Raw genomic sequence first — 13,251 nt, forward strand, 5'->3', positions numbered from 1 at the left:
CAGCGACCTGGCCTCCACAGTTGTATGTGGCAACAAATTCCACAAATTCAGCACCCTTTGGCTAAAGAAATTCCTCTGGATCTCTGTTTTGAAAGGGCTTCCCTCTATCCTGAGGCTATGCCTTCTTGTCCTAGACTCTCCCACCATGGAAAACATCCTTTCCACATCTTCTCTGTCTAGGCCTTTCAGCATTCGAAAGGTTTCAATGAGATCCGCCCTCATTCTTCTGAAGTCCAGCGAGCATAGACCCAGAGCCATCAACCGTTCCTTGTATGATAACCCTTTCATTCCTGGAATCATCTTTGTGAACCTTCTCTTGACCTTCTCCAATGCCAGCACATCTTTTCTAAGATGAGGGCCCCAAAACTGTTCACAATATTAAAGGTGAGGCCTCACCAGTGCCTTTGGTACATTGAGCTTAGAAAAATAGAGAGTTATGGGTAATCTTAGGTAACTACATGTAATTTCTAAGTAAGTACATGTTTGGCACAGCATTGTAGGCCAAAGGTCCTGAATGGTGCTGTAGATTTTTCTATGTTTCTATAAAGCCTCAGCATCACACCCCTGCTCTTGTATTCTAGACCTCTTGAAATGAATGCTAACATGGCATTTGCCTTCCTCACCACCGACTCAACCTGCAAGTTAACCTTCAGCGTGTTCTGCACAAGGATGAAAGGTTTTGAAATGCTGGTGTTGAAGGTGTTGAAGCATATCATCTCCTGCCTGAATGGCAACTTTGATCTGCTCCAATTCACCTCCTGAAGCAACTGGTTTGCAGCAGATGCTATCTTGTTGGCTGTTCCTACAACCATGGAGCATCTGGACAGCAAAGATGCATACGTCAGAATGCTCGTTATCGATTACAGCTTGTCATTTAACACCATCATCCCCACAAAACTAATCTGTAAACTCCAAGACCTGCGACTCAATACCCCTTTGTGCAATTGGATCCTGGATTTCCTCAGTTGTAGACCCCAGTCAGATTGATTTGGCAAATGCATCTCTTCCACAATCTTCAGGACTGAAAAGGAAGGGCAAAAGCGCCAGAATAAAAGTGTGGGGGGAGGCGAAAGAGGATAACTAGAAGGTGACAGGTCTCAGTGCAGAGACTTGCTAACTGATTCCCTTGTGGAGGAACGCACAGGAATAGGTGATAGGTTACAAGGGCATGTCCTTGGATCGGCAGGTTGGAAATTAACTGCTCTAATCTAAGCATATTTTCTTTAATGAACTTCACACCAAATGATGACTGATTTTAGATTATTTCTTCTAGATTCTGTCTGCCTGTATTGGTCATTTTTTGTTGTGCAGATTTTATTTGCTTTTGTTTTGATGGGTGATAGCAAGCAGTGAGCCTCTCAGTATGTTCACACAGGTCATAGAGTCCTAGAGCATGAAAACAGCCCCTTTGGCTACCAAGTTCACTTGGCTCTCAAACACATATTTACATTAACTCCACACCAACCCCACTTTATTTGATTCACAACCCCCTCCACTCTCCCCAGATTCTACCACTCACCTGCACATTCGGACCAATTTACAGGGCTTCCACACCTTTGGGGCGTGGTGGGGAAGTCTATGCAGTCACAGGGCCAATATGCAATGCTTATACAGATGACACCAGAGGTCAGGATTGAACTTGGGTTGCTGGAGGTGTGAGTGTCTAATTAAAACAAGTTAAAGTATCATACTGTAGTATTTAAGATCACTGTGAACTGACAGGAAGGGGAGACGGAAGTTGTGAACAAAATAATTGTCTCTGTGAATATCATAATTAGCTTCCTCAGGAGAGCAACTGCCAAGATAGAGATGCTGCTGACTCTGACACAAGCAACAATTAAATTTCTTACAAATAATGCAGTTGATGGCTTGTAACTGGAGTAATTTCTTATTAATGTACTGCAGGCAGTGTGCTTCACTCACAGAGGAGCAACACCAAAAACTCGACAGTTATTTTCCAAACATTTTTAAATTTGCAAGGACTTTCCTTGTATGATGAGCCAAATCTTTGTTTTAACCTTGGTGCTCTGTGCAGGCTTAGACCCTTCGTGGTATCTGGAGCATGTGGCAGTTTGGGACAAGCAGACAGATAACTTGTACTACTTCCTGGCTCAGGACTGGCTGTCTGTTGAAAATGAGAAGAATGAAGGAATGGTGGAGAAGGATGTGTTGGCAGCATGTAAGTACATATGAAGTCATATCTCGTGCCAATCAGATTAACAGTCCAAGAAAAACTGACACATGCATTGATATTGTGGTGAGTCATTTGTTGGTGATGTAGGTAATCGACAGATATTGACCAGAATATTAAGAGGAGCTCCAAACTTTCTTTCAAAATCTTTTTTTTCTTAGGCAGCCCCACCCATTCTTGCTTCCACTCCTATTCTTATTGATGAGGCTAATGTGGGACCCACAGACACTACTCTATACACAGGGGAATATCTGTTGGGTAGATTATGTGGGACCCACAGACACTACTCTATACACAGGGGAATATCTGCTGGGTCGATTATGTGGGACCCACAGACACTACTCTATATACGGGGGAATATCTGTTGGGTCGATTATGAGCTGGCTGGTGCCCTCCTGCCATTTACACTGGGTTTCTGTGTGAGCTGTATTGGATTGTTTGTGAGAATATGACAAATGCTCGTACATGTACCTGCCGTTTGATGGCATGATGAGATGACTGGGTATTCTACCGAAAGCCCCTGTCATTGCATGGGTTTTCAAGTGTGTATGTTTTTCATCTGGGCGGACCTGTTTCACTGAAGTTGCCCAGCGTGTACCATGCCCAAGATGGCTCACAAACTACTCTATTGTCATTCCTGCTCTGCGAATGCATAACGTGATATCCCTGATGCCTGGGCTCCAGGTTCCCAGTGCTGTCCTGAATGATCCTTCTGCACATTTCCCAGGAGTTAGTGTTCAATTTCCACTTCCAAGAGGGCTTTGAGAATCTATTTCTCGATCTACCTTCTGCACAAACTAAAACAGGCTGTTTTTTTTGGCATCTAGTGTTAGGCATGTGAATGAAACGGAGCCAACTGTGTATAGTTAGGACTGCTTCCCAAGGAGATAAATCTGGCATTGGTTTGTTTATCCTTTCAGATGATTTGGATGAGTTTATGTAGCCTTTGTTGATGACATCCATCCTCTGCATTAAGATGCCAGTGGTAGGTGGAGCAAGTCCCTGAAGCAGGGCGGGGATCATTGCTGCTTTGATGTGCTTTGGAACAGATTTGAGGCCATGGTCTTCTGAAGGCCATGTCAGCACACTGAAGGTGATGGGGAATCTCATCATTGGTTTTCACTGAGTGGGAGGTGGGGCTTGTTGGCTGAGGGCCTTTATTTTGTAAAGGTCAGCGTAAAGCCCGTCCGAGGGCCTTTATTTTGTAAAGGTCAGTGTAAAGCCCATCCGAGGGCCTTTATTTTGTAAAGGTCAGCGTAAAGCCCGTCCAAGGGCCTTTATTTTGTAAAGGTCAGTGTAAAACCCGTCTCTTTGCTTTGAGGAACCAGTTGAAAGTAACTTGGAGCTCATCCTCTGAACGTGTACAGTTCAAATGTCATTGTTGTACTGCAACTCAACTGTTGAGGTTGGGGTGTTCTGAAATGGAGAGGATGTAGGTTGAACAGTTTCTCATTGGTTCTGAGAATTAACTGCATTCCTGCAGGAAATGCATTGAAGGTGAGATGCAGCAATGAATAAGGGCCAGGACAGTGATGCGGCCTTTAGTGACATGTCCTCACTGAGGTTAGCTCTGTCAGTTAGCATCATCACTTGCATGCTGTAGTAAAACAAGCAAAAAATGGGGACAAATTTTTGCTGACTGCTGAGTTTCAGGATCTTGCTCCAGTCCCATGCAGGTGATGAAGTTAAAGGCTGAGGTTGTAACAAAGGTCATGTTTAGCGGTTGATACTATTGCTTCTAAATGGACAGAATCCATACTAATATTTAGGGAGCTGTTCTTTGCTCATGGGAGGAGATGGTTGAGGAGAAGGACTTTCACCATGGCAGACACATGAAGACCACAGTAGATATCAAAGCCATATTTATCTCCTTCCTTGAAGGTGATCATGATTTCTGTGTTAGTAGGTTTGGATATGGCTCAAGTGTGGAGGGAGGGAGAGAGGGAGAGAGAGTGGGGGGGGGGAGGAGGGGAGGAGGGAGAGAGAGAGAGAGAGAGAGAGAGACTGACTGACTGATTGACTGAAGTGGGTCGATAGTTCACAGACTTTAATGTGAACAGGATTTTAAAAGAAAAGAGCACAATAAACTCTAGGAGGCCATTAACTAAAACTCTCAAACAAAAAACTAGATGCCAGTACCATGGCTGAAAGGAATCTCTAAATATAAAATGAATACCGCTAGTCTTCAGCGACAGTCGACTCGAAAGTCCACTTTCTTAGGCAAGGCCAAATGCAAGGAGGCAGCATAACGTTGCTGTACTTTGCTCAAATCTCAACAAGTGCTACAACGAAAGGAAGGGAGTTAAATACAGCTATAATGAAATAATAAGCAAACATGTGCATATTCACGAGCGCAGTTTCCAAATCTGTTGTGCTGCCGAATCTGTGGTTGTGACGGGGGACCCTTCCTGAGGCGCCACAGGAAGTCCCGGATGAGCAACTTGTCCAAGATGTCCCTCACTGGGATCTAAGAATGTTCTTTGGGACCATACCCATCCCTATCCACAAGGTACAGGACCTTACCACTTACCTGCGAGATGCCAGGAGGTGCTGCACAGCATACCAAGCGGGAAACATCTACCAAGTGGGGAGGAGGGGGAGGTGGGGAGACTGGGGCCAGGGGAGAGGTAGTAACCGGCCTGAGCTGGGAAACATAGAATACTGGGTGACCTTCAGTGGTGTTGGTAGATGCAATCTATACGAGACCTTGTGGACAACCTTTTCCACTACAAATGGTCCTACATAGAGTAGAGCCAATTTCCGGCTCTCGACTTTCAGGGGAGGACCCCTGAATGCCCCCTTTCCTAGACTGAAAGGCCTTACCTGTCAATGGAACTGATCAGTGTACCGGGAATGTTGTCTCTGGGCACGCAGCAGAGAAGCCCTGGCTCGTCTCTAGGTGCGCTTGTAACACTGGATCAGCAGGAACTCCTACGTCGATCTCCTGGTCAGGGAAGAGCAGTGGCTGGAATCCTCTCTGGCAGTTAAAGGGGAACTTACCCATGGAGGATAACTGGAGGTTATTGTGGGCGATCTTTGCCCAAACCAATTGGGAGCTCCAGGACATGTGGTTGGAAGAGGCAAGACAGCAGAGGATTGTCTCCATCTCCTGGTTCACTCTCTCCACTTGGCCATTGGAAACCAGACGAGAGGCTGACTGTGGCTCTTACAAGAGAGCAGAAAGCCTTCCAAAAAAGGTAAGTAAGCTGTGGTCCACGATCAGACACTATGTCTTGAGGGAAGCCATGGAGCCTAAACAAATGTTGAACCATGAGTATGGCAGTCTCATGAGCCGATGGGAGCATAGCGAGTGCAATGAAGTGGGCAGCCTTAGAAAATCGATCCACAATGACCAAAATGGTAGTATTTCCATTAGATAGGGGCAGACCAGTGATGAAATCTGCTGAGGGGTGGGACCAGGGGCGGTGGGGTACAGGCGTGGACATAGCAGACCCTCAGGACGCTGTCATGACGTTCTATTCTGAATGCAGGTGGGATAGGTGTGCACACTCTGGGACATAGATGGTTACCAAAATTGTCTCTTTGTAAATGCTTGGGTCCATTGAATTCCCGGATGTCCAGCCAGACGTGAGGACTGACACCATTCCAACACTTTGGAACGCACCTCAGCAGACACAAACAGCCGGTTGGGAGGTCCACCATCAGGGCCTGGGTCTAACTGTTGGGCGGCCCTCACCTCCACCTCTATTCCCCAGATCACTGGAGCAGCGATACATGAGTGAGGAAGGATGGGCTCTGGATCAACATCGTCCTCAGATCCGTTGAATTGCGAGGAGAGTGTCGGTCTTGGTATTCTGCCTGCCGGGATGATAGGTGAGGATGAAATTAAGCCACATTAATCAGATCATCCAGACTATCCTGCTGATCGTGGACAGTGATCTATTGCTGGACTCCAGCGTTTGGTCCATGATGGAAGGCAGTGATGAGAGATCTCTCATTCTATCCTGTATCTACTGCCAGTGTGCGGAATTTAACTGCAGAGGCTTTCATCGCCTTGGTGCAAGTCCACGAGTCAGTGGGCAGCCTCCTGATCACATACTGGAAGGTCAAAAAGCCTTCTTAACTCTGCCACAAAATGCCTGAATGACTGGGCTGTGGGAATCATTTCTGTCGTAAAGCATTGAACAGGCCAATTGGAAATCCATCTAGAAGATTAACCATGTACGCCAATTTTCATGCATCAACACTGAAACGACCAGGCTGGGCTTGGATTGTCGGCTGACATTGGGTAATAAAATTCCGGCAAGAACCGAGATCACTAGTGGAATCAGTTCCGGACTGGGCATGGGAGTGGGAGCGGGAGTGGCAGAGGTTGTCAGAGCAGCAGAAAGGGAGGATATGCGAGATGCTGGGAGTGGGGCTGAGGCAACCGAAGGCTGCTGAATTGCGTTGGCAAGATCAGGAGTTGCTGTCAGCTGATCCATGCTCTCTGCGGTGAGTTTTGAGGACGGTGGCGGTGAGGGTAGAAATTGCAGACACCTGACTTCACTTGTCTCCGGTGAGCTGCTGAGCAGTTGCGATGAGAGATGATACCTGTTCCTCTCGGTGAAACTGAGCTTGTTGGCACAAAATTATCTGCCTCATTGCTTCAGTAACTTCATCCAGAATAGATTCAATTGCCTGCAGCTTAACCCCTACCTGATCAGAGAATCTCAGGGCCAAGATCAGCTGCCCTCACACTGCTGGGTCCATCTTTGTGTCGTCGAGACTTGCTGTCAGTACGTTCAGATGTGGCCCAAGCGCACAAAGTGCACTGGAGCGAGTCGATAGTTCCAGACTTTAATACAAACAGTTTTTTAAGGGGAGAAAAAAAACAATAAACGCTAGGCCAAACAGGGCCATTAACTAAAACTCTCAAGTGGAAATCTTGATGCCAACACCACAGATGAAAGAAATTTCTAAATATAAAGGGAATACCGCTAGTCTTCAGCGTCAGATAGTCCACTTTCTCAGGCAAGGCTGAATGCAAGCAGGCAGCGTAATGTTGCCGTGGTTTGCTCAAGTGTCGACAAGCGCTACAACAAAAAGAAATGTTAAATACTACCATAATTAAATAATAATTAGCTGGCATGTGCATATTTACAAATCAAATTGCTGAATCTGCTGCTCAGCCAAATCTGTGGTTGTGACAAACTGTGTCCCCAACATATCCTTTTTTCCCAGATGTGGATAATGAAATTCTGGATTTGTAGCTGAAGTTCCTTACCATTGACTTCAGCAAGGAAACCATCTGCTCCCAAGGCATATGGCTTTTTCAGCTGCTTGTCAATCAGGAATGACAACAAGGCCAGACTGAACAGGTTGCTCTGGAAAGGAATCGAGGGCAATTTGGCATCTGAGAAAGCGTTTGATGTTCTTTCCAGTTGGAGCTCGTGGCATCCCTGTTTTTGATGTTCGCCCATCTGCTCCTCCTTCTCAGTGGAATGGAATCTTTGGCTCCATGTTTGGGATGGCACAAACTGGAGGTGTTTAGCCCATAGGTGGCCTTGAAGGCACTCTTTATACCCACCATCTACTCTTTAGTTTGTGGCTTTTCTACTGGACTTCATCCTTCAGGTGCCCACTGAGCTGTTTCTTTTAGCTTCGGACATGGTCACCAGTGTGTGTACATTAACATCCATGCAACAGAATCTCGTTTGCAGTTGCATTTAAAATACTACTTTCATGCCTGCCTGAGAGAGTGGAGGAGTGCAGATTAATGCCCAACCTTTGCATATGAGATTGAACTTCCACAGAAAAAGTAATGTGTCAGTCATCGTAAGGTCAGATCTACGGCCCGTATTGCAAAATACTGGCAACACACACAAAATGCTGGAGGAACTCAACAGGCCAGGCAGCATCTGTGGAAAGAAGTACAGTTGATGTTTCGGGCCGAGACCCTTCAAAGGACTGGACAAAAAAAGATGAGGAGTAGAGTTAAAAGGTGGGGGTGGGGGTGGGGGTGGAGTGAAGGAGAGAGAAACACAAGGTGATTGGTGGAACCGGAAGGGGGAGGGGTGAAATAAAGAGCTGGGAAGTTCATTGGTGGAAGAGGCTGAAGAAAGGGAGTCTGATAGGAGAGGATAGAAGGCCATGGAAGAAAGGAAAGGGGGAGGAGCGCCTGAGGGAGGTGATGGACGGGCGCAGAGATAAGGTGAGAAAGGGAAAAGGGATTGGAGAATGGTGAAGGAGAGAATGGTGAAGGAGGGATGGGGGGGGGGGTGACATTACCAGAAGTTCAAGAAATTGATGTTCATACCATCAGGTTAGAGGCCACCCAAATGGAATACAAAGTGTTGTTCCTCCAACCCAAGTGTGGCCTCATCACAACAGTGGAGGAGGCCATGGATGGACATACCGGAATGGGAATGGGAAGTGGAATTAAAATGGGTGGCCACTGGGAGGTCCCGTTTGTTCTGGTGGATGGAGCATAGATTCTTGGCGAAGCTGTCTCCCAATCTATGTTGGTCTGACCAATATACAGGAGGCCATGCCAAGAGCACCAAACACAGTATATGACCCCAACAGACTCACAGATGAAGTGTCTCCTCACTTGCAAGGGCTGTTTAGGGCCCTGAATGGTAGTGAGGGAAGAGGTGTAGTAGCACTTGTTCCGCTTGCAAGGAGAAGTGCCAGGAGGGAGATCAGTGGAGAGGGAGAAATGGATAAGGGAGTCGCGTAGGGAGCGATCCCAATGGAAAGCAGAAAGTGGGGGGAGGGAAAGATGTGCTTGGTGATGGGATCCCACTGGAGAATTATGTGCTGGATGCAAAGACTGGTGGGGTGTTAGGTGAGGACAAGAGGAACCCTATCCCTGGTAAGGTGGCGGGAGGGTGGGGTAAGAGCAGGCATGTGTGAAATGGAGGAGATGTGGTTGAGGGCAGTGTTGATGGTGGAGGAAGGAAACCTCCTTTCTTTGAAGAAGGAGGACATCTTTCTGAGAGCAGGCCCGCAGAGATGGGGGAATTGAGAGAAGGGGATGGCATTTTTAGAAGTAACAGGGTGGGAGGAGGCATAGAAGAGGTAGCTGTGAGTGTCCGAGGGTTTATAATAGACATCGGTAGGTAAGCTGTCTCCAGAGATGGAGAAAGGGGAGGGAGGTGTCGGAAATGGACCAGTTAAAGTTGAGGACAGGGTGGAAATTGGAGGCAAAGTGGGTGAAGTTGATGAGTTCAGCATGGCTGCAGGAAGTGGCGCCAATGCAGTCATCATTGTAGCGTAGGAAACGTGCGGATGGCCACCAGCGCAGGCTTGGAACACGGACTGCTCCACGTAGCCGACAAACAGGCACCATAGCTGGGGCCCATGCGAGTGCCCATGGCTACCTCTTGTTTTTTTGAAGGAAGTGGGAGGAACCAAAGGAAAAATTATTGAGAGTGAGGACAAGTTCCGCTAGGTGGAGGAGAGTGGTGGTGGAGGGGAACTGGTTGGGTCTGATGTCCAGAAAGAAATGGAGAGCTTTGAGGCCTTCCTGGTGGGGGATGGAGGTGTACTGAGAATGGACATCCATAGTAAAAATAAGATGATGGGGGCCTGGGAAGCTGAAATCATTGAAAAGATCAAGAGCGTGTGAGGTGTCACAGGTGTAGGTGGGAAGGGACTAAACCAGGGGGGATAAAACAGAGTCGAGGTATGCAGCTAAGATTTCTGTTGGGCAGGAACAAGCTGAAACAATGGGTCTACCTGGACATGCAGGTTTGTTAATCTTGGTAGGAGATAGAAATGGGAGTTACGGGGTGAGGGAACTGAGGTTGGTGTCAGTAAATGGGAAATCGCCAGACTAATAAGGTTGATGATGGTGTGGGAGACAATGGCCTGGTGCTTCTTAGTGGGGTCCTGTTCAAGGGGTAAGTAAGACCAGGTGTCTGAGAGTTGTCACTGTGCCTCAGCAGGGTAGAGATTAGTTCACCAAACTACTATATCACCTCCCTTACCTGCGGGTTTGGTGGTGAGATTAGGACCCAAGAGCTGGTGGTGGGACCTGAGAGAGACAGGATTGCAGAGTGGTGGTGAGGGAAGGGGAGACAGGGTTTCAAGCAGCAGTGTGTGAACACCTGGCCTGGAGGTCGAGGCTGGAGTCAAAGTCGGAGCTTGCGCTGTCAGCACTTTGGAAGTGTCCAAGGTCATTGGGACCTGCATTGATGGCAGTGGAGTCTGGGTTTTGAATCTGCTCTGGATCGTTAGAGTGGTTGACTGTGATTTGGAGACTGCAGGACGGCGGTGTTCTGTGGTCTGTAGACGGCCGACCTTCCGATCATTGCAGGATGTGAGAAAGTCAACCAGTGATTGAAAGCATGGAAATGGGTGATCTTCCCATCTTCTTGTTTGCAAAATACTTCATCGCCTGATGCACCCTAGGGAGAGCACACTGAGAATAGGGTAGGGGCAGCTCCCTTAGTTCAGGCTGTTGGTCAGCTTTCAGTGTTTTTCAGGGAGCCCGTTCTGTCTGCAGATAGTCTCCTGTGCTCGCCACTTATCACTACCTTATTTCAAAACGGGCTGATTCATCTCTTGTCCTCTCATTACCTCCACTTGAGTTGAATACTCTCCTCATTCCTCCAGAACTCCTTCACTCCAGAAATTCCACGGCCTTTCCTGGAATCCTGGAGCACACCAATTGCTTATTCCGCTAGTTCTGAACGTTTGCTCACACGAGCAATGAGATTCATTGTAGTGGAGTGTTTGGCTGATATCAGAAAGCTGAGGGTTTTGCTCTTGAAAAGACAGAAGCACTAAACTTGGGTTACAGAAGTGCCTTTCTGCTAGAGGTGTAACTTTATGGAGATGTTAAACTGGGGTCCTTTTTGTTCCGTCATGTGAACTTAAAGATCTCATGATTGTACAATATTTGAAGAAGGAAGTTTTCCCTGGGATCCTGTGCAATTCTTATCCCTCATAAACTCACCAAGAGTAGATTAATTGGATGTTTATTTCATCAGTGTTTGTGTGTTAACTGGATGCCAGTTTTGACCACAATGTGCTTCAGCAGGAGTTCAAAGGCTGAGTACAGAATACAGACAAACTGGGTGATGCTGACTCACATTACCTGTTGCTTAATTACCAGGCCCCCAGGAGCTGCGTCGTTTTTCCCGCATCTTTACTTCACAGCTAAAGCGAGGTGTGTCTGAGAAGCACATCTGGCTCTCGGTCTGGGACCGTCTGCCACGGAGTCACTTCACTCGAGTCCAGCGAGTCACCTGTTGCACTCTCCTCATATACTTGTTCTTTACCGTGGGGGCGGCGTGGTATGGAGCTGTCGGAATCAAAAGCAAGAGGTTGGTACCCGGTCAATATTCCTTCAGTGGCCCATGATCCAGGTCAATAAGTTGTTGTATATGGGTCAAGGATTCAGCTTTCTGTGATCTGCTTTCTGATGTGTGGATACATTATCCTGTGTTGACCCCTCTTGAGTGTCATGTCCAGAACTTTACCTTGCTGTTGGCTCAGTGGAACAGGGCAGGAACAAAACCAACTGCTGCAGAAAACCCTTACCCATTCCCCAACAGTGGAAAACAATCAAATTTGTTGTTAATGTTGAGAAACATGCCTAACAGATTTTGTCTTGTGAACAGCCTCCCAGTGGCATACCTGGCTGCTGTCACAGGTGAGACGGTGGCAGTCGGCATTGTCCTGGCTGGCGTGGTGTTCCCAGTCCACCTCCTCTTCACCTTCCTCTTCAGAAGAACACGTAGCAAGGTGAGGTTGGTGTTATATATCTGCTGTCTGAGACTATGGGTGGAAGTAGTTAGTTCCCATTGTTACCAGTGTTTCTTTAACACAATATTTATCCCATCACAAACAAATGTCTGCTTTCTGTTTCATATTCTCCTCACTTTTCTGTTAGCTCAGAGGTTGTGAACCAAGACACTGAATTTTGCATGCCCTCCTTCATGTTGGGATTGATGCTCCATGGTATTTGAGTTGGTCTATGATGTCGGGGTTTGTATTGTGTGGTGTTAGGCTTGGCCTTACTCCTGTGATACAGAGGGAGTAGGCAGGCTGATCTACTAATAAATCATAGAACAGTACAACATAGAAAAAGGCCCTCTGGCCCATGATATTGTGCCAAAACAATTAATTTAGCACTCAAATGGCCAACTATATTAATTTTTTATGTCTACTCAATGCCCATATCCTCTGTTTTCCTCATATTCATGTGCCAATCTAAATGTCTTTTCAAAATCCCTGATGCATCTGCCTCTATTCCCCAGACAGTGCATTCCAAGTACCCAATACTCTCTGTTTATAAAATCCCTACCCCTCACTTCTCCTTCAAAATGACCCCTTCTCATTTAAGTGCGTGTCCCCTGGTATTAGACATTTCAACCCTGAGAAAAAGATACTCGCTGTCTGCAAACAAGAGAAAATCTGCGGATGCTGGAAATCCGAGCAACACGCACACACAAAATGCTGGAGGAACTCAGCAGGCCAGGCAGCAACTATGGAGAAAACTAAAGTTGATGTCTCAGTCTGAAACATGGACTGTACTTTTTGCCATAGATGCTGCCTGCCCTGCTGAGTTCCTCCAGCATTTTGAGTATATTACTCCGTCTAATCTATCTATGCCTCTCATAATCTTGTAAACCTATCAGATCTCCCATCAGCCTCTACCGCTGCAGAGAAAACAAACCAACTTCAACCAACCTCTCGTTATAGCACGTCCTCTAATACAGGCAACATCCTGGAGAATCTCTTCTGCACCCTCTCCATAGCCTCAACACCCTTCCTATGATGTGGTGACCAGAACTGTATACAGTACTTCAGATGTGGCCTAACTAGAGCTTTATAAAGCTGCAACATAACTTCCTGACTTATGAACTCTAAAACCTGTTGTGGACATTGTAACTGAACTCAGTTTTGTTCCTCTGTTTCTAGCAGTGATAATGAAAGGTACCAGGAATAATGACCTGTTCAGTCATTGTGACTCCAGCCTACATGCCCAGGGCCAGAGATGGACTTTGGCACATCGCAGTCAGTAATGCTCAGTCATAGTATAAGGCATCTGTACTGTTTGATGCCAGGTGATTTTCCTCATTTTAAACAGTACTCATGGTCTTTGC

The 13,251-nt window shown here is 46.8% G+C and overlaps 1 protein-coding gene across 1 annotated transcript in view; it reads left to right on the forward strand.

Moving 5' to 3' along the window:
• The window catches only part of pkd1b (polycystic kidney disease 1b), a 185,209-nt gene that overhangs the window by 114,633 nt on the left and 57,325 nt on the right, over window positions 1-13,251 (forward strand). Inside the window, 3 exon segments of the mRNA XM_063030962.1 lie at window positions 2,036-2,179; window positions 11,256-11,466; window positions 11,764-11,887. Coding sequence (XP_062887032.1) covers window positions 2,036-2,179; window positions 11,256-11,466; window positions 11,764-11,887 — 479 coding nt within the window.

The sequence above is a fragment of the Mobula hypostoma genome, chromosome 22, assembly GCF_963921235.1.
Source record: "Mobula hypostoma chromosome 22, sMobHyp1.1, whole genome shotgun sequence".
NCBI classification, from domain to species: domain Eukaryota; kingdom Metazoa; phylum Chordata; class Chondrichthyes; order Myliobatiformes; family Myliobatidae; genus Mobula; species Mobula hypostoma.